The sequence below is a fragment of the Sinohyriopsis cumingii genome, chromosome 15, assembly GCF_028554795.1.
Source record: "Sinohyriopsis cumingii isolate HCF-2022 chromosome 15, ASM2855479v2, whole genome shotgun sequence".
Classification (NCBI taxonomy): domain Eukaryota; kingdom Metazoa; phylum Mollusca; class Bivalvia; order Unionida; family Unionidae; genus Sinohyriopsis; species Sinohyriopsis cumingii.
The window spans coordinates 143,080,570-143,107,283 of record NC_142975.1 but is presented as its reverse complement, the minus strand read 5'-3'; the positions used below and the strand labels follow the sequence as shown (position 1 = coordinate 143,107,283).

The following is a 26,714-nucleotide window of genomic DNA, read 5'->3' as shown; positions in this document are numbered from 1 at the left end:
GTATTCCAAACTCGAGAGGGGACATCTGTCTTTGATATTGGCTTTGCAACATTTTGAGATGTTCATTATTTCAGCTCCATCACTAATTGTTATATTCAGTGATTACATCCTCCCTTACTTTCATTAACAAAATGATAAATAAAATTAGAGAGTGTTAACATTGAGTTTGATGTTGCATGAATGCAATATTTACATCCAGCACATCAAGGGAAAATATAATCTAATTGCATGTGCACTTTCGCGTTTATAGAAGTACTATATTGCTTCATGTTTATTTTGTCTAATTCATAATACATCATCTTGTGTAATTTTAAGTATATGTATATTTGCCTAACATGTAAAAGAAAGCTTTAGTGTATAAATATTTCCTTTTTGTCATGAGGGGCGGTGTTAAGTATATAGAATATGTATTGTGTGTTTAATTTTGGTTGATGATTATAGATTGTAACGGCCGACCTGAGACCTGATTAGTGATATTTATTTTGTGAACAATATATATAATCAAATTTTACCTAGTAATAGCGATTTAATGGAGGAGAAATTATCGTTGACTGAATATCTTTTTAATTTCTAGTTTTATCCTAAACGTTACCTTAGATTATCACTATTTTTAAGAACGATAACGTTTGCATATTTTATATATATTGTTAAGATAGTTCCTAGTATTTTTCAAAACATTTTTTCAGTGATTCTTTTTATCACTTTTCATTGCCTATCCCTTAAACAACTGAATTTCCAATAACGCTGTCAACCAAGATTTAACTCTGGACCGGATTGTGTCACATTTTCTTTTTGTTAGATTGACTATTTTAAGTTTCAGAAGGGACAGTGGAGTAATACACATTCTGCAAAACATGGATGTATTGAGTAATAGACATTCTGTAACACATAGATGAAATGAGTAATAGGCATTCTGTAAAACAGATGTAATCAGTAATAGACATTCTGTAATACATGGACGTATTGAGCAATATACATTCTGTAATACATGGATGTATTGATAAATAGACTTTATGTAACACATTGATGTAATGAGTAATAGACATTCTGTAACACATAGATGTATTGAGTAATAGACATTCTGTAATACATGGATGTATTGAATAATAGACATTCTGTAATACACAGATATAATGAGTAATAGACATTATGTAACACACAGATATAATGAGTAATAGACATTCTGTAATACATAGATGAAATGGGTAATAGACATTATGTAACACATAGATGCAATCAGTAATAGACATTCTGTAATACATGGATGTATTGAGTAATAGACTTTCTGTAATACATGGATGTATTGAGTAATAGACATTCTGTAATACACAGATATAATGAGTAATAGACATTATGTAACACATAGATGTAATCAGTAATAGACATTCTGTAACACATAGATGTAATCAGTAATAGACATTCTGTAATACATGAATGTATTGAGTAATAGACATTCTTAACACATAAATGTAATGAGTAATATACATTCTGTAACACATCGATGCAATGAGTAATAGACATTCTGTAATACAGGGAATGTAATGGGTGATAGATATTCAGTAACAGAGGGAAAATATCTGTTGAGTACAATGCCGCCTTTGGAAAAAGATAAACCATTTAAAGCAAATGCGAACATAAAATCTTCGTAAGTCAAACGGTTATTTTTAAGAACATTTCTTACTCTGAAAAGGAAAAGGCATATGCTAATTATGTGTAAAACTAAGCATTCGTCCGTGTAAAGGCATATGCTTATTATGTCACTATGCATTCATCCGTTTAAAGAAATATGCTAATTATATACAAACTTACACACACACACACACACACACACATATATATATATATATATATATATATATATATATATATATATATATATATATATATATATATATATATATATAACTTTCCATTTTTTTATCCATTTAAAGTCATATAATAAATATGTATAAAATTTTGCATTTAACCATTAAGGGTATGTGCTTATCATGTCACTATCTTTTAATTCACTTAAAGACATATATGCTAATTATGTGTAAAATTATGCATTCATTCACCTAATAGCATATGTTTATTATTATTAAACTATGCATTCATACATTTAAAGGTATATGTTTCTCGTGTATAAAATTATGTATTCATTATTCATAATTTAAAGGTTTATGCTTGTTATGTATAAAATTATGTATTCATACATTGAAAGGTTTATGCTTATTATGTATAAAATTATGCTTTCGTCCATTTAAAGGCATTTGCCTATTATGTATAAAATTATGCTTTCGTCCATTTAAAGATATATGCCTATTATATATAAAATGTATTCATACATTTAAAGGTTTATGCTTATTATGTGTAAAATTATGTTTTCATACATTTAAAGGTATATACTTATCATATATAAAAGTATGCTTTCGTCCATTTAAATGTATATGATTATCATACATAAAATTATGTATTCATACATTTAAAGATACATGTTTATTATGTATAAAATTATGCTTTCGTCCATTTAAAGGTGTATGCCTATCATATATAAAATATGTTCATACATTTAAAGATTTATGCTTAGCATGTGTAAAATTATGTATTCATTCATTTAAAGGTATAAAATGATGCTTTCGTCCATTTAAAGGTATATGCCTATTATGTCTAAATTTATACTTTCGTCCATTTAAATGTATATGCTTATTATATATAACATTATGCTTTCGTCCATTTAAAGGCTATCACTTGTTATGTATAAGATTATGTATTCATATATTTAAATGTATATGCTTATTATGTATAAAATTATGTATTCATTCATTTAAAGATACATGCTTATTATGTATAAAATTAAGCTTTCGTCCATTTAAAGGTATATGCTTGTCATCTATATAATTATGTATTCATAAATTTAAAGGCTATCACTTGTCATGTATAAATTTATGTATTCATACATTTAAAGTTTTATGCTTGTTATGTATAATATTATGTATTCATACATTTAAAGGTTTATGCTTATTATGTGTAAACTTATGCTTTCGTCCATTTAAAGGTACATGTATATGCTTATTATGTGCAAACTTGTGCTTTCGTCCATTTAAAACTACCTAGAAAATGAATCATGCAAAATGAGCATAGATCTTCTTCAAAAGAGAATAGAAACAGATAACACAGTGTGCATTCAATCAATAATAAAGTTATGGTCGTTGAGCTATGGAATAGAAAAGATGATTCAGGGAAAAGAAGGGCGTGTACGAAGGAAAGGAAACAAACAGATATGCATGGAATAAAATCTAAATATAATATGTACATTCTAACTTGAAATCATATCACAGTGCAATACTTATATCTGAAATAATAGTATGTTGCAACATATCAATAATAAAACAGTGGCATACACCTTGGAATGCAACAGAAATCTTTTTTTTTTTAATATTTCACTTTCTAGATCCTCAAAAATAGGGAAAAAGAAACTATAAGAAAAAATATATATCTTCGACATCATTCACCTGTGAATGAGCTGTTTAATTTTCTTTGGAGATAGGCGTATTATTTTAAGTAGATACCCAAAACAGGCCGATTTCGGAAAACAAAAGTGTGTGTGTGTGTGTAAGTGTGTGTCATTTTAATTTTAACGTAGCTTTTAACAAAGTTTCAGTCATATCGCTACGATGTCTACAGTGTGGCAGTTTATAGTGATGTCTAGCACTGGGGCATCATGCCACAGACATGTAGCATGATGTCTCACACAATCACATTATCCTGACACCAGACCGACCAGTCCTAACACTAATCTGTTAAAGCTGTGTGTCAAGCGAGGCAGCTGTTAGTACCATTTTTTTAAAGTGTTTGATATGACTCGGCCGAGGATCGAACCCAAGACTTCCCGCATCCGAGACGGACGCTCTAACCACTAGGCCACCGGAGATATCTCAAGGTAGAATTACATGCATGTACTATGTGGTGGGGTAGGGCAGCATATAGTAGACTAGCCTAAACTTTACAGTGTGGCAGTTTATAGTGATGTCTAGCAGTGGGGCATCATGCCACAAACATGTAGCATGATGTCCCACCCAGTCACATTATCCTGAAACCAGGCCAACCAGTCCTGACACTAACCTGTTAAAGATGTGTGTCAAGCGAGGCAGCTGTTAGTATCATTTTTTAAAAGGCTTTGATATGACTCGGCCGGGTTTTCAATGCGGCGAGACCTCCCGTATTCGAGGCGGGCGCTAGAACCCCTTAAGCCACGGGAGCGGTCCACAAAATAGTCGAACCATGCAGTTAATATGGTAAAAGACAGTCTATCCCTAAATAAGGTCACACGATTACAAAATGGTCTAATTATGCAGTTAATACTGTAAAAAAACAACAACAAAAAACACTTTCCCTAAATAAAGATCACATGAATGCAAAATGGTTTAACCAAGCAGTTAATATGGTTATATAAAAAACATATCCTCTCTCTAAATAAGATCATGTGATTAAGCTCAAACAAAACAGAGTTACATCACCATTTGTGAAAAGTGCTTTGCAAACGCTTAAGTCATTATTTTACAGTGAAAAAAGCGACATGACCCCACCCTCCAAATTATTACAAAATAAAAATGGAATCAAGACACTGGTTGATTTTTATATGACAGAACACATCAACATATTAACATCCTAAATAGATTTTTTTATAAATTAAAACAAGGACCCGCACACAAAGTTACATCGCATGAAAAAAATATCCACAGCAATTTTTGTCTTCTTGTAGCAAAGAGTATGAGAAATAACTTATAATTATATCACTATTGCAATTCCGGTGCTTTTGCAAAAATAGTTTCATCTGTTATATCCTACATTCCTTATATTTAATTTAGGCCGGGAATAGCGTTTCTTAACTTCCTCATCAGTAAAACGCGCTAAGAGAGAAATTATTTAAGGAGATGTCATTGTGTTATCCTAGACGACAATAAGTCGCTAGATTTGTTCGAAAAATAATAGAAATCTTCCCTGTATTTATAACGGTCTGGTACTCCGCACATTCAGTGACTCCCAGACCGTACTGTATGTTTTTATACAGCGTTATTAGCAAGTTATGATTATGTTCTTTAGTTTTCTTTTTCATGCCTTCATAGTTGCCAGCTTTCGTTGTTTGATGTACAGCTAGAATGGTGTCGGTTGCATCTATGACTTGGTGTTTCTGCTTCCGGGCATTTAGAACCAACCAATTATCATACGCCCTACGCCCTATCACTACTTCAGGTATATCACTCCACGGATACGATGAAGATGTGATGAAATAGTCCTCCGCGTCACTTCTGAAAAGTTCTCCCTTCTTTTTCGCAACCATTGTTACTTCACTCCAAGATGATCCTTCCTCCATTGTTATATTATAAACATTGGTCCTTCTACCGATGATCAAAGTATGATGCTGCGATGTTGAATTATCTTGAGTAGAATTATAGGACATTGTATTATTTTGTAGGATTTCAATCAATGTATCAACCAAGGTATCTGTGAACAAGATGTCACTATTAGCGTATGTATAAAAGTCGGACTCGAACTTTTTCTTCGCATCGAGGTACATGTACTTCAAAACTGGAACTCCATCCGCTGCGGCAACTCTTACCGGCAGAACCAACCAACCAGCTCTGGTATACACCTTTTCTACAGCAACTTCATTTGTGAATACAATCGGGACAACAAATGGACGAAGAGCTAACCAATTAACTGATGTTATGTTATGAACGACATATTTATCCTCGGTATCAAGCCAAGATGTAAATAGTGTAAGCAGAGGTTTTGTTCGAGTTTTAATTAGTTTTCGTACACTTTCCTTCCACGGGAATAAAGTACTTTGCCCAGAGATTTGAACAAATGGAGGATCACCTTTTACGTCTCTAAAAAGGTTAAAAGTCTTCATGCTGTTAGATGTGTCAAAGTACAGAAATAAATAAACAATATATGAAAAGCAGAGAATTGCTACTAGCAGAAGTGATGTCCATTCACGATATCGACCGCCAGTAGAAACAGTTTTATCTGTTCGCATTTCTTCAGTATATCGAACTTACCACCTGCAAATATAAAGATAATTTCTATACATAAAGGTTTTTGTCGAGTCCACCTTGGCGAAAGACTTACATAGCTTTTGTTTATGGAGGTGGGAGTACAACTTTTGGAAACTAGAGATTAAAGCGTTTAAATGTTGGCTATTCATACTGCCTACAATTTCAGTTTGCTGAATGTTATCAATGACAAGAATTTAGTAGATAAAAAAAATAATAAAGTAAATCGTTTGTTTAAAACACTAAAATTTAAATCTGTTGACGTTTAATGTAAAACGATAATGTTTCAATAAATAGTAAATAGAAACCCCACCTCATACTGTGGTCTTTGTATCCCCTGATAACTGAAATATATAAACTGAATTATTTATTAATAAATATGATTGTGTTTTAAATAAAGAACATTTAAATTTGATTTCTTGTAAAACTAAGATTGGAGGAGGGGTTAGTGAGCCAAGGTTGTTATGTGAGCAAACCAAGGTTCTACGATTTTTTATTGAAACTCAATGTTTCCTCCGAAATTTTGGTGCTACAGACTGTATATTTGATGTTAAAACTAAAAGCATAACAAATAATTTCCGTTCAAGTTTATAAGTGTAAGAGCTGAAGCTTGTTTTGGAACTTAGACTGTAATTAAAATAAATGTCACACCAGCCTAATATTAGAATAAAATACAAGGCGGATTGAGAAATATTATTTAGATCGTTTGGTGATGTGGTACTGTGGCTGGTGATGGGGCGCGTAAGCCAGTAAGCGAGGAATCGGTGAAACTGAACCCCTAATGGAAGCCTCCTGAAGTTCCAGTATTTTAAGTGTTTCAAGAGCATAATTTTAACCACATATCTGTCAAAACAAATTACCCAAGAAACGTTCCGGTTGTTGAGAACATATTTTTAAATAAGTGTCCTTGAACTTCGCCCCTTCTCAGTCCGCCCCCAGTAAACATGTAGATTAAGGTGGGGAACACATTTTCGTCCCCTCTCCCAGCCGCCGCTGATGCACACAATGCCGCCTAAGCAAGCAAGTGGGAGCAAAGGGGACAAAAAGGCGAATTGAATGTCCAAGAAGTTTCTAAAGAATTCTTATGGACAAATCAAGTTAGATCATCGCAAAGGATATACAGCCTTTCCAAAGGACAGGTATTCTTATCTTTACACCTTACAAACAACTCACAGTCACACTTAGTTTTTTCGCGCCAAATTATCAGTTTCGCGCCGTGTGCGCCATTTTGAAAAAAGTCATATTTAGGATTATATCCCATACATTTAGAGTTATACTAACATATGGCAGAAGCCCCAAGAATTAGAGGAGAGGAACTCCTTTCAAACTACTTCCAACTTGAGGAAGAAGAAGTTGAAAGAGGTAGACTAATTAGAGCTCATAGAGCCCCATGGGCCCAGGTCCTTGACCTTTCAGACATTAACATACATGAGAAACCATCCAGTACTCAAATCTTGGCAGCGCTAGCTGCACGAGGTTTATCAGAAAAGATTGAGAATTTCCATTCTGTTGGAAAAGGAGTCTTTCTTATTTACCCCAAAGGAAACACCAAACTTCTACCTGAGATAACATTATAATCCACAATCAAGTCGTGAAAGTGACGCGGCCTCCGCCGATCACCAGACTAATGGAAAGAAAATTTACAGATATCTACTTATCAAAATATCCCCACGAAATTCCCTTCGATATTTGTCAAGAGGGTTTTGAGCAGAGGCTCCAGATTAAAGTCCATAACATCAAACGCGACACATACAAAGCTATACCCGAGTTACACAACGGGAAAATTATATTAAGAATAGATGCTAAGGATGCACATACAGTACCAGAATTTTTTAAAATTCATGGACTGCCAGTTGCAACCTGGTTCTATAACTGCCACAGGTGCAGACATTGCACCATTTGCAGTAGCCTGGGACACAACAAATGGAAGTGTCCCCAAACAGCAACAACAAACAGCAGGGGCAACAACAGCTGCAAATCATATGCACAAGCACTAAGCACAAATGCACACAACCTGTCAGACAGTGAACCTGAAAGTAGTGAGCAGGATATGGATATTCCATCCCCCCCCCACGCACTAGAACACCCTCCACATCATCTGCAATGCCACCAGAAAGAGAACATGAAACACAAACCATGGCAACATCAGCACCAGAACCAGATAACAACACACACACAATGGGAACACAGACAAAGACACCACAAACACAGGAAGATACACAACCCACACCAACTCAAAATACATCACCCAAGAGAAATGTAAAATAAAGGAAGGCTAATACAAGACAGGTCAACAAAGCCAAGAAACATTCACCACAGCAATCAAAGCAAACCAAGCAGAATACTCCAAACACTAAAGTCATTACACAACAAATGGAAACTGAAACATCTGAAACACCACCCATAACAACAACAACAACTCAAACACAAACAGCAACAATGACAACAACAACCCTTGCCCCAGTACCAACAACAACAAAAATCCTTACCCCAAGCAATACAGATTCACTACCACAAACACAACCAGTTCAAACAGAAATCCAAAAAAGAGAGAAGCATACTTTCATCACCTTCCCAACAAACCCTCAGAAAGCAGCAAAAAAACCTGAAGCTCCAAAAAAAAAAAAAAAAAAAAACAAGGAGGAGAGCCCTCCTCCTCCTCATAACCAACTAAAAACAACAATAACAACAACAATGGAAAGCAGACAAAATAAATTAAAAACCACAATAACAACAACAATGGAAAGCAGACAAATTAAATTAAAAACCACAATAACAACAACAATAGTTTTTCTCTAATTGATTTTAGACCCACTGACCACCTTCTGAAACAAAATGGACTGAAAAATTGAATTAAACATTCTATCCATTAACAGCAGTGGACTCAATTTAGACAATAATTTAACCAAAATTGATAAAATAATTAAAATTGCTCCCAACTATGACTTTATCTGCATTCAAATGAACTTAAGGAAGACTAATACACATAGTCTTTAGTAATATTAATATTATTAATATATATGCACATGCAGAAAAAGTAAGAAAATTTCATATTATAATCATTTAATGAGATACATAAAACTCTATAATACAGAGAATACTATACTTATTGGTGATTTTAATAATATTGTACAAGGATGTGACAGAACCACAGGCCTTACAAAATTTGACAAAAAATTCAGCAAACAAATGCGAGAGTTTATTGTAAATAACAATTTGATAGATACATATAGAATTAAATATCCTAATAAAAGAGAAGACTGTACATTCTTAACCTACCACAGACAAAAGCTTATAAATGAATTCATTAGGAAACAATGTAAATTTGACCCACTACAATTACTTTTTACTAACCAAATTAATGATAAAAAACTATATATTGAAACTATCAACTTCATTTACATGGAAAAAAAGGAAGGATTACATCCCCTAAAACCACAATATAACCTGGAGAGCCTAAATGCTAATTTAGAAAATACCAGCACTACAAATACACAGGATGCCTTCTCCACCACGCATGCGTGATGGGGAATATACATCCCTCTCTAGCTATAGCTAGATGTTCTTACAGAACCAGGTAGCAAAAGTTAGGCGACAACATACACAGAATTCTTCTCAATAAAGAAGGCAAATACAGCTGCGAATTCAAGTAATTTGCCGCTGTAGCCCTCTTAAAAATACATACATCAAAAAAAGTATTCAACAACTTTAACTAAAACAAATTTGGCTACCTTAATTAATTTACCAATTAATGGAGGGGTCCAGTGATGGGAAGGTTATTAATGACATCCTAAAAGGACCCACACTGTCCTCTCCATTGACAACCAAAGAACAACAACAAAAATGACAGATCCAAAAAATTTATTATAAACAAATTTTACTTTTCAGGATCTACCTTTATTCCCAAAATTCAATTTTTTTATGTGAATGCATCAATCAAGAAAAAGAGCCACGAGGGATGCGCACTAAAGAGGTCAAACTTTGACGCCCATAAGGGACCCTAGTTGCGTACTTCTCGTGACTCAACAAGTTTTTGGAATACATCAATAACTAATAAATCTAATTAGAACACAAATACTGTGGAGAAATACATTTTGGAAAAGTCAATACTGACACCTCAATAGGAACCATCATGTTCACTCCACATACAACTTGGAAAAATATTCAAAACAACTTGGTACTAAATCACATATATTTTATAAAAACTTGTCATCATCAACTATAGAAAATGTTTTAATTTTGGCTAAAAAAAATACAAAAAACAAAAAAATCCGTTCTTTAAGTAATACAATAGTCTTATTTCAAATTCAATTTGACAAATCACAACTAGTATTTTAAATAATATATCATTTTAACTAGATATATACATCACGGAAATACTAGAAGACATCTAATAATAAATGATTACACTAATAATAAATGTATACATCTTCAAAGGGATATATTGGTATAGCTTTCAGTTTGCCGGAACTATGCCAAGACGAATGTTAAGAATTAAGAGAAAGTATTGACACCCTACAAGGGATCTAATTACCAAACCAGTATCCAAGGAAGAACTCCTACATAATTACTTATATTAAATAATTTTAATTAGATATATACATCATGAAAACACTATAATTTAATTTAAAAGACAACTAATTATAATGAGTACATCTACAAAGGGATATGTTGGTACAGCTTTCAGTTTGTCGGAACTATGCCAAGATGAATGTTAAGATTTAAGAGAATGTATTCAAATGCAACTAATAATAGAACAACATACTTGGACATCTGATAATAAATGATTACATCTACAAAGGGATATATTAGTATAGCTTTCTGTTTGCCGTAACTATGCCAAGATGAATGTTAAGAATTAAGAGAAAGTATTCAAATGCAATTAATAATAGAACAACATACTTGGACATCTGATAATAAATGATTACATCTACAAAGGGATATATTAGTATAGCTTTCTGTTTGCCGTAACTATGCCAAGATGAATGTTAAGAATTAAGAGAAAGTATTCAAATGCAACTAACAATAGAACAACATACTGGTTTTCAGTGGAAAGTCAAATCTTGACACCCTACAAGGGATCTACTTACCAGACCAGTATCTAAGTAAGAACTCCTACATAATTACTTATTTTAAATAATTTTAATTAGATATATACATCATGGAAACACTATAATTTAACTTAGAAGACAGCTAATTATAAATGAGTACATCTACTAAGGATATGTTGGTATAGCTTCCAGTTTGCCGTAACTATGCCAAGATGAATGTTAAGAATTAAGAGAAAGTATTCAAATGCAACTAACAATAGAACAACATACTGGTTTTCAGTGGAAAGTCAAATCTTGACACCCTACAAGGGATCTACTTACCAGACCAGTATCTAAGTAAGAACTCCTACATAATTACTTATTTTAAATAATTTTAATTAGATATATACATCATGGAAACACTATAATTTAACTTAGAAGACAGCTAATTATAAATGAGTACATCTACTAAGGATATGTTGGTATAGCTTCCAGTTTGCCGGAACTATGCCAAGATGAATGTTAAGAATTAAGAGAAAGTATTCAAATGCAACTAACAATAGAACAACACACTGGTTTTCAGTGGAAAGTCAAATCTTGACACCCTACAAGGGATCTACTTACCAAACCCATAGCCAAGCAAGAACCCCTATATAATTACTCAATTACATCCCAAGGCATACTCAAACAAACTTAAAATAACAGAAATCTTCAATTATATTCGCATAATGATGAATTGTACACTCTATTTTGATCAATAATTATGTGCCATGGCACAATCAAATAAAACTATTAAACAAAAAATACACAACACCAAGTGTCACGACAAGTCCCTTTCCATATATGCTAAGGCATATATACTACAGATGCAATACATGCACTCACAATACAGCCAACAAAAATATCATTTATTATTTTCGGGTTGTTAGATAGAAAGAAAACTCTCAAATTTGATATAGTTATGCTGTCCTAATATCTATCGTACACAACATAACATTATACAACAACAACAAAAAAAAAAAAGAAGAGAAGAGAAGGGAAGCTATCACAAAATATGGACATATGACTCTGGCAAAGTCACTGCAGTAATAAATAAGCTACAAGGAACAGGGAAGGAAATTAGCCCAGGGTTAAATAGCCTTTGGGATAAGAGTACAACCCTAAATCCGAAGCTAACTTGGTAGAAATCAGGCCCACTGTCAGCTCTGACAAAGGGAAGAAAGTATACCATATAGCTTCCTTGGGATAAATTAAAACTCAAATGATTTGATGGATAAAATAAAAAATTAACCCTGCAAAATTCAACTTTGCATTATTGTTTTCAAAACACCAACACATACAGACCTCCAAGGGAGACAGGGGAAACCCACACCAAACACACTTTTAGAGAAAAACAGGGTGTCACTCTAAAGCACTAACCAGCTATATATACTGGGATGGGGCTTAAGAGAGTCAACAAACAAACAAAAAAAAACAAAAAAATAACATCTGAAACTATCTCACAAAACGTTTCCTCTGGTTCGGGAGTCATATTTTCTGAAAAACTGCTTCCAGGCGGAATGGAAGATGTCGAATAGTTTGGTAAGATTTTGCATTCTAATCGACGAGTGACGTTTATCAGATACTGCTCCAGATGTATCTCCACAAAGTCATCCTATTGTTCAAAGGTATGAAATTGTTGAACTAAATCAGTCTTCTCCTGTTCTAAACTATATATATTAGAGATTATATATTTTGTACCTTTATAGTTTGTAGCATATACGATCTCTATAAGTTTAACATCTTAACTTTTCATTTTTTTACTTTCAGTATCCAGTGTTTACGTTTATTTGAAAGGGTTTATATCCCAACACCACAATCACAACAACAACAACCGACACACAATGGTTCTGGTAGAGTCGAATACTTCATGAAACTGAAATTACAAAAATAGCATACTTGTTGCGTGTGTGTGGAGTGCGTTCGGGCTGCTAAAAAAAGAAACAGCTATGAGAAATGCAACTTGATGGGTCGTGATGTTTATAATTGGGTTATGTTTGGTAATGCAATTATGTCTCATAAGCTTGAACATTTGCATTATTACATTATATCCATAGGATTGAACTTAAATTCTGAAACCTAGCAATCTACAAAATGTTAACATGGGAAGTAACATCTTGATTAGAGTCTATATTTGCAGCTCTAGAATGATGTTGTTGATGCCATTCCTAATTGTTTGGCTATTATTTTGCATTTTTAACGAGTGTCTATCACAGAGTGAGCAATAATTTTCGCAAGGGGTGGTACACTCCACAAATTTGATAAGTCGTCATGTTTCGCACATTTCTACTATTTTAAGGGTTAATATACGGTGTTCGCTGACAAAGTAAATGTGTATTACCATTACGTCATCCACGTGCTGAAGCTTCAACGGTGTTTAGATGACCATATTAATTATTAACGATAACAAACAACGATCCAATTATGTAACTTGTAATGGAGAAAGATTGTAGTAGTTTCCTCAATTGCCGGGAGTCATGGTGGGCCGAATAGAAATGTTAACCCACGGGGCCGTATTTTGCCCACCCCTGCTCAAGTGTCATATCTTAAAAATAGATTTCTTCTTCTCAATTGTCTTTGATTTTATAATATATGAGATGATTTAAACGCTTCGAAGTTTTTCAGACTTTTGCTATCTATGCCAACGCAACGTTTCTGTGCCAAAAGAAAAAGATAGAATTTTTCAAACCAAACATACAAGTGGAATTACTCTCTTACAAGCTAAAATAGTTTCTGAAACTTTGTCACATACAAAGTGATTAGGGGACGTCCTTTAATTATGTCAACAATTTTTAGGCAATTTTTTACCCACCCCCTCCCCCTTGTCAACAGTTGTCAAACTTTCAGTGACCCCCCTAATAAAATTATGTCAAAATTTTTTTTAACCCCCCCCCCCCCACAAACTAACAATATTTTATACGGCTGGCTTTTATGCTAAAAATAGAATTATGGAAATTAAAAGGTCTACAAATAAATTTTAATACAATTTTTTTACTTGTTTAACAGATTTCAAATTGACTATAACACTTTGAATTCATGAAAAAATCGAGACTTTATATTCTAGCTTCTATCATCTTCCCATGGGGAAGCCAAATGTTCCTCAATTGTTATAATGGGCATAGTGGCTGATTCATTAATTTCTTCAGATTAATGCCATATGTGGTTAATCTGTCTACAGTCTACAATCTACATTGAATAAAAACAAAATATGATGATGCAAGACTATGACTTCCTTGGCAAGAGCTCAACCGGTTTAGGATTAAACTGGTGGGCTGTTGACGGGCGAGCGTGTGCCATACCAACGCACCGACTAATTTCCTAATTTTTGATTTATTAAATTTATTGTAAAAAATAACATTGTTGACGTCAATTTATCTTGAACGCCCCCTCCCCCATGTCAACAATTGTCAAACTTCTTCAACCCAACCCCCATTTTGTTGACATAATTAATGGACGACCATTTATCAGTTTTGATTTATTTAATTATTTAGTTTGCTTCGCATGGTGCTACTATCAGATAGGTACATTAAACATTTCTTCTTAAAAAAATTGTATGAATGGTAATATTTATTTAGCAGCTTCTCAGAATCCACACAAAAACATGACAGGAAGACAAACCAGTTCATGTCTGGGGTTTTTATAAATTGATCAATTTCTATTAAAAATAGCAAGCCCAAAAACTTAACTAATTCACCTGAAAACCTTAACTAACTACGTGAAAAAGTTAACTAACCCACGTGAAAACCGTATCTAACCCACGAGAAAACCTAAACTAATTTACATGAAAAGTCCATTGCTAATTCGTAAGAAAACTGTAACTAAGTCACATTAGCTAACCCACGAGAAAAGCATTGCTAACTCACAACAAAATGTTAAGTCCACAGCTTGAAATATTGTATAATTTCTATGGAACTTTTCACATGAAATCACTGCACATTACATTTGACTTTCTGTATAGTCCTCCTGTTATTTTTTTTCTAATATATTTTTTCTTACATTCTTTTTTTTAAATTCTTAAAAACGTAACAAATGTGAAAGGATAACTTCTAGTTTTTGCCACGTGCTAACGTGCTAATAATTTATGTAAAAGTCATAATATCTGAAAGCCCAAAACTCGGACTAACGTAATCTCCGTTTAGTCAACTTCTTATATGCTTTGAAACTTCTATGATATTGTTCTAAACAGACAAACTCCTGACTGATATTTTCGTGATGAATGTTTTGGATCCCTACACTACGAAAATGACACCGATTTCCTCCCTCTCTCCCCTCCCCTCCTTCAGTTTTATACAAATCCCTCGACCAACGTTCCTTCTAAGCTGCGCGCACGCGTGGCCGCGCAGCTGCTCATACATTCCCGCACAGCTGAATTGTTCTCCGCGCAGCAGATCAAAATTACCAAATATTCAATCCAACATTAATGCTCAAGTCACCGTAATGCTTGCACAATGCAGCGTGCATAGCGCGCACATCTACCATTCACTTAGAGGGAACGTTGCCCTCGACTTGTTAATGGTGTTCGCATTTACAGTGGCACTTTGCAGTAATGTGCGCATAATGTGGATGTAATGAAAATTTCTCTTTCAACGAGCTATCACACATATTGGCGAATACAATCTCTGAAACGTTAAGATACAGAAAATGTCACATTTGTGTGATTTGGCCTCTAGTTAAACAATCTTACACTTGACACAGGCTGCGAATAGTTTCAAAACTGAAGCTTTGCTGGTATATGGTTAAGCCGATGAGAAAAAGCTAATAGATAGGTCTGGAAGCTTGCAATTCCTTTTCACAAGAAAAAAAATTATGCCAACTTACATTCGGAATTAGTATTTTAAGTCTCTCAGCCGATTTCCACCAACTTTCAGACAATGCATACCACTGTAATCTATTTATAAAACACTACAGCCAAAAGGTCGAAATTTTTAATTGGATTTATAACCTTACGTTCTAGTTCTTGTTGACAGTCAGCAATCTTTTCATTCATGTCACCCTTGAGTAGCTCTTTAGAATGGAGATGATTAGTTGAAATTGACACGACTTGAATTCTTCTTTGAAATGCAAGTTTAACGACAATTTTCTTGTAAGGTAATAACGTACCTATATAAATATCCGCTGGCGTCTTTTCTTTGACTTGACAACGTATTAATAAAACTGCACTGTCTTGAAAATACCGGTGATCTTGGACAAGCGTAACACTGGCCAGGTGAAAATCGTAAATTTTTTACTTTGTCTGTCTCTTAACTTCTTCCATATCTAACTCATAAAGATGTGTACAGCTTGCTGAAAGGGAAAATGTCCTGGCATTAAAATAATACACGTATTACTCAAGCAGTCACTATAAATGTGCATATCACTTAGGAATAAAGGCTATGTGCAACTGCACTTTCTCAAGTTAAAATTCTTGTCTTTTACTCTATATTTAATGAGGAACCATGTGTTAGAGCATACTGTTTTCATGATTTTGACCCATTTTAGTAACAAGCCTGCATCAGGTTCATGGGGATCTTTAGTAACAGTGTAAACAGTGTGGTGGAGAAGTGTATTGGGTTGAGTATAATGAGGACAGGAACGAGTAAATACTCGTCCCATGGATGAGTGCTTCGTAGAAGAAAAAATTCCTGATTACTGTATAAGGAATACATGCCATTCTTGGTCATTGTACCATGTATTTTGGAAATAATACTTCCAATGAGCACAGACCGCTCCGGTGACATGATGGTTAGAGCGTCCGCTTCGGATGCGTGAGGTCGCGGGTTCGAACCCTGGCCGAGTCATATCTAACACTTAAAAAAGATACGAACAGCTAACTCAGCATTTAGAGATTAGTGTTAGGACTAGTCGGCTTGGTGTCAGGATAATGTGTTTGTGTGGGACATCATGCTACATGAGGCATGCTGCCCCAGTGCTAGTCATCACTGTGAACTGCCACACCGAAAACATCGTAGATATATGACTTTAAAAAAATTGAAAGTAACGTTACAATTCCAAATCACACCCCCACACACACCTCACACACATCCCGCACACACGCATGATTATCACAGCAGACAATATAAAGTGTAATTAATTATAACTGATGTGAGTACTTAAATTACATTGTTGTGATTACAGATAGTAGACGTAACGAATTAATCAGATGCCACTAAAACGTGCATTTTGGGGTGGCTTTTTGTGCATTTTATTCTTCTTTGAAACTTCACGAAAAATTGAGTCCCACAGATCAAGATTTTGTTTAGAACTACCCCCCTAAACAAAGTTGTGTTTACTCATCGATAATATCAATGGCCTCTGTGGTTTGAATAAAGAAACATTAGGCCGTAAAGACACCTTTGCATGTGTGCTAATAAACATTTATATGAACTGTGACAAATGTTGTTGTTTTTTTTAATTCGACTCTCATTTTCAGGTGAAGTTTTAGAATCTGAGAAAAACGTGAATTTCTTCTTCAAGCGTCAGTTGATTCAGTATTTATACTGTTTGTAATTGCAATACCATAATCTAGGAAATCATGTCAATTAATATTAATTACACCATAGTTTCTGTAGTTTCAGTGGGAGCAATAAGGCCAAAATGCACAGTGTTAACTCATTCAGCCCCAATCCCGCCTGTAGGCGTGATGAGGCTGTACCCTACTTCCGTGCTCTGCAGCATCAAGATCGTTTAAGATACACCAACATGGGTGGTATTACAAAAAAGCAGACATATATAGCTCTACAATGATACCAAATAATCTGGACATTCTACTTGCACTACAAAATACAGAGGAAAAAACCTAATTTTTTTTACCCGTGTTTTTTTAACCCAAAATTTGCTCGTGGTCGGAATCCGATTTTGTGTCCGGATTTTAGACCTTTTGGCCTTAACGTCTCACTGGACAGTTTTTCTGGTGAATTGTCATCCAACAATGACGTATTGCAGAAAAATGAGAATAATTTTACACTGAAGATACAAATAAAAACAAACTAATGATTTTTGTAGAAAGCATACATGTGAGATTTTGACTGCAGCAATCAGGTTAATTCCTGATGCAAATGGTGGTTTTTATACTGAACCAACGCTACCACCAACCCCTAAATTTTATATTCATGTTTGACAGGAAATAGCTATTTTGAATATTATCCTGTGATAAGGCAGGTAAAAGAATCAGTATGTGCCTTATGCATGAATAAAGTTCACTAGTATTATAACAAATTAGCATACTTTTCATCACCCCTCAGCAGTTTAGATTTTTAGACATTTACCTCTGTAGCAGACACATGTAAATACGTAAGCCAAGTCGGCTGCTCATTTGCAACCCAGGTTACGCATTTGATCTCCAATGCTCGTCTAACTGTGACAGGCAGTCACCAACAAGCCAACCCATTTCTAAGCCTAACTCAAAGTAAATCTAAAACACATTACAGATTTAGCTTATGTGTGAATTTATAAATGCTAGGCTTGTGATAATTAGGTTCATGCCTTCTACCTTAAAAATTATGGGGAGTGTGTCAAAATACAAAACTATCCAGTGAGACCTCAGATCTAAGGCAAACCGGTCTGACCTGCACACAGACAGGTGAACCTTTGAAAAAACTAGGATAAGGTGGGCATTTGGAATAAAGAGTGGTCTCCATACGAAAATGATGGGTCCATTAAGCAAAAAAAACCACACACACACACAAAAATTGACTCTTTTGCTCATGCGTAAGCAAAATAACCAATGGAAAACGATGTTTCTAATACAACTAGGCATTAGGCTAATGAAAAATCTGTTGAAAGTCGATGTGTTATGATGTATTCAGAAATAGCCCCAAAATGTCTTTCCTACTCGCATTTCAGGCGAAAACGACAAAAACCTCCAGGGCCGAATGAGTTAATGACCAAGGGCACATAAACCTTTAGCGTATGAGTGACATACAGTGATACGTTCATTCGAATGACTTCTCCGATAACGGCCGATAACTCTGTCAATTTTATCTGGACGTGCATTTGTCTATGTTATTTGTTTCAACATGAAATTGAACAGAGTGTATATCTCATCATTTTAAGTTAAATTTCAAGTAATGATCAAATTTGGACCAATGACTTGAAAGATATTGGAATGGGGGGGGGGGGCAACCAAAATGTCCTAACTGCAATACCTACCAAAGGTTAATTAGCCTATTCTGTCACTGATACCATTGTTTGATTGCTTAATTTATTACAAATGCCTGACACCGGGAGAGGAGGAGGAGGATATCTGAGAGGTCAGTTCTCATTGTACTCACCCACCAATCACCACAAATCATGTCTCAGTCATCAACATCTAGTTACTTGGCGATGCAAGAGATGCTGCACGACAGACCTCCACAAACGCGAGCAAGTACCAATGGGCAGCGTTATATTGTTCTCATGCTTTTGAATGTTTGTCTGGAATCCTCAAGGTATGAAATGGTGTGTTTTATGAAGTCTACCTTGAAATAAACTCTTCATAATAAGACTCTCTCTCTCTCTCTCTCTCACACACAGACACACACACACACACACACACACACACTCACACACAACCGTGAATACATAATGTAAACCGCAACGCATAATATTACAATCGTAATCTTATTTTTGTATAAATATTATTCATTGAGACGTGTTTTGTGTATGTTGTATGGATGTCTAATGTACAAAGCAAAGTTTTGAGGATGATTGCTTTACAATGTGTTTTTGGAATCTCATATTTGCAGTGAACAGACGTATAATATATTATGATGTGTATATTGCAACGGAATAAAAGTTTGAACTTGGCACTGTGAAATTAATCTAAATTGGAAATCTTTAGTTGTAACTGGAAAAGTGAAATTGTACCATTGTGTCTTTCGTTGCCACATAAAATTAATTATTATGATACATATCACCGTCGTATCCGAAGCAAGTCATTTAAAAGGGTCCGAATTTCAACGTTATCTAAAGAAAGTCAAAACAGAAAATAACGCCAAACTTAATTTTTAAATTCTGTCATTTTATTAGTCCTTTGCTTTTACAATGAAGGATTAACCAAAATGTGGATTTTAACAAATATACTATATCGAATATAATGCACAATATTGGACCCAAAACAAAATATCCCAAGTTAAGAAAGGAACATAAAGCCATTGTTAAACTAATATGTGATCTCTCAAACATAAAAGTGTTTACAATATTGTGTTTGAATCCTGCTGCAAATAGAGACAGGCCAGTCTAATTTTAGTAGGCTCCCGGATGTTGGTATCAAACCGTTCGACAGCAAGTCAGTTAGCTATCGTATTAACTATAAAATGCACCACGGCTGCTAAACGTTTACGACAGTCGCTAAAAGTGCATGGTGCATGTTTGTTGCTGAAATGGGTACAATAGTTGCAACTTATGAAATATATCATAAACTAGTACTTGGTTTGTAGTTTCGTTTGTTTGTTTTATTTCTAAAGAATTTCACAATCTCATTGTAGTCAAACAATAAAGAAAGTCTGATTGACTGAATTACGGTATGACTGACAACGTGCTTTTCATGTTAAATGCATCGTAAATGTCCATAAGGATGTGATTATATCATTTCAGGCTACATTCTTTGATCAGTTCTGAATGAGTGATGTTTGCATAATCCTATACTGATATCAGTCCTGAGAGCCCATACTCCTTCTACACTTTTTAACATTTGTTGCATGTGACGTAATCCAACAAATTCTGAGGTAATTTAACACACAAACACGGCTTTTTATTTTTTTATTTGGAATTAGTATCAACCAAAATAACAATGTACATTAAAGCCCTTATCAATAGTTTTAGTCGTACATCTTCCTAAAGAGTGGAATCAGTGTGCAGGAAAAAGAGGGTGCAGACGCATGGACGAATTAAAGAACGCACAAACGCATACATATATAACACACGCACGGATTTAAGATACCTGAGTAGTTTGCGACAATCGCAGAAAACGATTGAAGGACTCATAAAGAAACGATGTCATCCGGACGCTGACGTTAACGCGATGGAATATGCGTAATTGCATGATCGTCAATATGTCACGTGCCAACAATTCAGTGGAAGCTTGGTATCATTCATTCCAACAATAATCGATTGTCATCATCGGTCGGTCTACAAGTTGATCGACCATTTCTACAAGGAACTGGATCACGTGGAGTTGAAAAACGGACGCTCTCAATCCGGTGTTAGACTACCGGAAGAGTCGAAGTCGAAATATGTTCAGCTCAATCGGCGCCTGCAAGCGTTAATTCCGTCATACGGCAATGTGTCTATAATGTTTTCTACGTGCAAGCGTTAATTCCGTCATACGGCAATGTGTCTATAATATTTTCTACGTGCAAGCGTTAATTCCGTCATTCGGCAATGTGTCTATAATGTTTTCTACGTGCAAGCGTTAATTCCGTCATACGGCAATGTGTCTATAATGTATTCTACGTGGGATCACGTTAATTCCGTCATATGGCAATGTGTCTATAATGTTTTCTACGTGGGATCACGCATAAAGTCGCATTGCAAAAGATGTTTGAAATAATTGAACATTCGAAAAATTTATAAACGCTTAAACTCGGCATGTTTATATATTAATTATTAAACGGTGCTTTATGATCTTTAGTGCTGTATGTGTTCGTCTTTTTTTTATAAAAGACAATACAACGTGCTGCCATTATTTGCGCGATTTTGTCGGCCCGCTTTTATCTTGCGCACTTTCGGTTTGCTATTGTCCAGAGTGCATTTGTTGGCATGCCCATTTGTACAGCCAGGGTGTTTTGTGTAAAGATTGGTGTAATTATGTTAAGTAAGTTTTCAAAAAAAGTCCTTTACTTGTTTTGATTTATTTCCTTATTAAATACAACAGTAGAAATGTTTACATATTGGCTTTTATTTGTCAGGATGCTTTTGCTCAAATTTGAATAAATTCATTTTATGAATTGTATAGAAGAAAGTCGTTCAAATCTGTTTTCTGACATGCTTGAGGAAATTATATTTAACAGTTTTGTAGAAATCATTTCAAGATTTGTTCTATTCTTAGTAATGGCGGCCATTTTAAATTATGGATCGGTATCATTTGTTATAAGAAAAATAAATTAATATAAAGTTATTAATGCCAGCTTGATTTCTGTCAGATAAGATTAAATTATACAGAGCTATTTTGGAGAGGTCGTTTCAATGCTTTTTTAATTTAGCAACGGCAACAACATATGATGGCAGATCGACGCTAACACTGTATACCATATAAATGTCTTCATGTCAAGTTTGGTTAAATTCTATGGAACAACTTTGGAGAAGAAGTCGCTTGTCATTTACTTTTAGTAACGAGGTCGTATTTGACGTAGTGTAAACATAGATTGTATACATTTGAAAGGTCATCAAGCTAGTATTCTTGCAGTTAAGTATGATAAAAACTCTGCTCAGTTGTTTTGGAGAAGAATCTGTTTAAATTTGTTTTTATTTTATTCACGGTGTCAGCATGAGTTGTACAAATTGAAAGAACTTTACGTCAGGATGCTTTCGATAAAATAAGCATTTGTTAGCTATATTGGAGAACAAGTCGTTCAAAGTTGTATATAATTTTAGCAATGGAGTTCATATTTGAAGACAAATCGGCATTGTTTATGCCACATAAAATAGTCTTCATGCCAGATTGCTTTCTATCAAGTTTCTTCAAATTTCATTCATTGGTGTTGGAGAAGCTTGTTAAAGGTTTTTCTATTTTTTAGTTTGTGCGTGTGTGCGATTTAGATTTTTAACGTAGCTTTTAACACTTTTCAAGTCATATCGCTATGATGTCTACAGTGTGGCAGTTTTAAAGTGATGTCTGGCACTGGGGCATCATGCCGCAGACATGTAGCATGATGTCCCACCCAGTTACATTATCCTGACACCAAGCCGACTAGTCCTAACACTAATCTCTTAATGCTGAGCGCCTAGCGAGACAGCTGTTAGTATTATTTTTTAGCAGTCTTTGTTATGATTCGGCCGGGGTTCGAACCCACGACTTCCCGCTTCCGGGGCGGACGCTCTAACCACTTGGCCACCGGAGCGGTCTCTATACTTTAGTAACAACGGCCATACTTGATAGCGGATTGGCATCGATCAATGGTATTTATAACATAATGCTTTGCCTCAAATATGATGAAATTCTGTTCAACGACGTTTTCAGGCAAGCTGTTTAAACTTTGTTAAGTGTCTAACGGCGGCCATATTTAATGGCGGATCATCGTCGATTTTTAAATACCGAGAAGAATTCGTTTAAAGATATTACTATTTTTAGTAACGACGGACATATCTGAAGGTAGATTGGTATTACTTGTATAAACTTGAAAAGCCCATGTGTCTGAATGTTTTCTGTCAAATATAATCAATATATTCTGGCCGATTTTGGAGATGTGCTTTACAACTTCGTCTATTTTTAGTAACGGCGATTATATTTTGACGGCAGAGCAGCATCAGCAGTAAAAACTGAAAAGAACTCTCTAACGTGATATTTTCTGTCAAACTTGATCGAATTCGGTTGAGCGGTTTTTGAGAAGAAGCTTTTTAATAATTATTTTTGGTAACTCCGGCTATATTTGAAGGGAGATAGGCATCGTTTTAAAAATCCGAAAGCCCTTCATACTAAAATGCTGCGTGCTACAATTTGTCAATAATTGGTACATTGATGTTTGAGAAGAAGTTAAAATTTCGATTGTTGACGGACGCACGACACGACACATGCATAACTATACCATAAACTAACTTGGCCCTACAGCCATGTCAGCTAAAAACAAACACAGCTAACCCTACTCAGAAGAGAGCAGCCAAGTTGATTTTAAATGTCAAGGATATCTTAATATCTAAATCATATATTATTAACACTCTTCCACTCTTCAATGGATGCCAGTTATGGTGTGTGTGCGTGTGTGTGTGTGTGTGTGTGTGTGTGTGTGTGTGTGTGATTTGGATTTTTAACGTAGCTTTAACAATTTTTCAGTCATATCGCTACGATATCTGCAGTGCAGCAGTTTATAGTGATGTCTAGCACTGGGCATCATGCCGCAGACATGTAGAATGATGTCCCACCCAGTCACATTATTCTGACACAAGGCCGACCAGTCCTAACACTAACCTCTTAATGTCGAGCGTCTAGCCAGGCAGCTGTTAGTACCATTTGTATAAGTCTTTGGTATGACTCAGCCGGGGTTCGAACCCGTGACCTCCCGCATCCGAGGCGGACTCTCTAACCACTAGTCCACCGGAGCGGTTTAATGATTATTTTTTTTATTTTTTTAAGAAAAGCTGTTCTTACTTTAAATGTCTGTAATAAAATAGCGCCAACGTATCTAAGATTTTATGACTTATCGAACGCAAAGGGTGGATGGTCAAGTGAACCAGTACAGTTCTACGGAATTGTTTGCAACATGATAGTAAACAAGCACCCAAAATTAAGCTTTGAAAAAAATCTACAAGTATTTGAATGTGCAGTTCTGAATTTATAAGCGCATGATATGTAGCTGTGACCTATCTATGTGATAACGTATATAACGTATACAATTTGTATACATTTTCTGTTATCTTTCTTTTCTTTTATGCAGTAGATATTAATCTTATAAAGCTTTGTTGTAAATATATTTTTTCTAGTCATTTAAAGTAAGCTGTAAATCAACATCATTTCTAAAGCAACAGAGTTTTAAATCAACGTTATTATTTTCCACTGTTATATTTTGTAACACATAACGCTTTTACCAAAATTTTATCACATTTCTAATTTATAAACATTAAAGGAATTATCTCAAGCTACCGACTGTCGTTTTGTGTTAAACCCATGAAACATATATATCTCACACGTGAAACTTTTGAATTCCTCACAATGTATTTTTTCTGACATTATTTATGATGTGTAAAAGTTGCATCTTGTGTTTGCTAATTTTCTTAAAGGTTTGATAAGATAGCTTTGATATTTAATGGTGATATAAAATGTATAGGGAGTTTAGTAATTTATAACTTTCACATTTAATGTTCTCATATCCCTATAGTACACAAAAAACCACAATAAATAAAATAAAATATTATTACAATCAAAACATGGTCTACTCCCTAAAAAAATGCATGTCTTTACTACTTTTGTAAATGTATTTACTTACGACTTTCTGATATCTCCAATATTTGTTCAAGTTTTTGGATACATCTTGACAGCCACCTAATGACTAGTGGCTTAATGATAATTTCAATATGAACGGAAAACTGGTTTAAATCCAGGGCCGACAAAGGGGGGGGGGGACAATGGATATATCCCCTAAGGGTGCCCGGGTCGAGCAACACTTTTTAATTTCATAAAAGAAAATTTTTGTTTGAACAAGAACTAGGAGAGGCCCGTGTGTTTCTTACCCATGACCCGGGATCGCTTTCTACGTCCCTGCGTAAATCTCATTGAAATGTCAAATGTTCAAGTACGAACATACATTATTTTGTTACCATTTTTCTAATACGTGATCTGTTTAAAACTTTCGATTTATATTTTGAGACCGACTGATACGCCTGAGACATATTGTGTAAATGTCAAAAAATGTATTTCACCGTTAAAACATACGTCAAGGGTGAAAAAAATCTATTCAACTAGTATAGCAGATTCTTCCAGTTAACCTACTGAAATAAACAAGTGATTTCTATCTACCATTTACCGTGTTATGTATAGCATCTGACTCACTTATGACCCATAGACACAACGGTTTTATTCACAAGTGTCTCGATTGTCTAACAAGGTGAGTTAAGAGTAATAAGCACGAGCAAGCTATCGAATACCAATCCCATGATTTTCACTTTTCGTATTTTACTGCTAATTTTATGTGTTTAATTTTCTTCTTTCTTTTATCCTTCCTGTGAAGCTAACTAGTAGCTTCTTATTTTTCTAATTTGCTTCATATTAGAGTAATTTCAGGACTTCCTGCAGGTGTTCCGTCCACGAAGTTTCACACATTATACGTACTCTTAATCTCTACAAATAATTGATGATGAAACATTTTAAAGAACTAAAAGAAGCAAAAGTTCTACGATAATGTATATATAACATAAAAAATACACTCAGAGAGAGAGAGAGAGAGAATAAAATATACCTCTGGTCATATTTATTTCTACCCGTGCGGTATGATCCCTCATGCCCAATAATCATACTGAAGCTTTTACCTCGTAAATTAAAAACATGTTTGAGCCGGATGTCGGCTTACTAAGACCTATTATGAGGTAGTTTTTGATAAATTTCAAGTCATAAATCTGTCACGCAAGAAGTCAGGCGAAACAAAAAAAGAATTGGTCGACTAGTTGTTGTTAGTATTGTTATTATTATTGTTACTAAATTAACAACAACTACTACTCTGAGAGGATTATTTCAGTGAATTGCAAAGTCGAGAAAATTTGTCAAAATATCAGAATAAGATGAAAACATGTGAAAATCATCATTCCGAAAACTCCCGGCGTGAAAATCCCAAACTGTTCTTACCTTTATAAAAGCGGGAAAGCCTGCCAGTAGCTTCTCGTGGGTCGGTGGTTCTTCCCTGGGTTTTCCAAGGTTCTTCCTCCACCAGTTATACTGGCCGCCATGTATAGCCTATCATGTGCTAAAAAATGGCGTTAAAACCCTAGAACAACAACCTTTATA

General features: G+C 34.6%; 1 protein-coding gene across 2 annotated transcripts; it reads right to left on the bottom strand.

Annotated features, from left to right (window-relative positions):
- Positions 1 to 1,907: 1,907 nt before the first annotated feature.
- Positions 1,908 to 26,714, bottom strand: LOC149782958 (uncharacterized). 2 transcript variants are annotated; one of them, XM_089934514.1, is made up of 3 exons: positions 26,556 to 26,714; positions 16,208 to 16,390; positions 1,908 to 6,047 (listed from the first exon to the last, which is right to left on the bottom strand). In XM_089934514.1, exon 3 carries the CDS (start codon positions 6,020 to 6,022, stop codon positions 4,928 to 4,930), a length of 1,095 nt encoding a protein of 364 aa, XP_089790640.1. In that variant the 5' UTR covers positions 6,023 to 6,047; positions 16,208 to 16,390; positions 26,556 to 26,714; the 3' UTR covers positions 1,908 to 4,927. The 2 variants fall into 2 exon arrangements, with proteins under 2 accessions (XP_089790640.1, XP_089790641.1); XM_089934515.1 differs by lacking the exon at positions 26,556 to 26,714 and adding an exon at positions 26,173 to 26,278.

What these genes read in the sequence shown, in the direction of transcription:
- LOC149782958 (XM_089934514.1), bottom strand. Translation starts at nt 6,022, where the DNA reads ATGCGAACAGATAAAACTGTTTCTACTGGCGGTCGATATCGTGAATGG.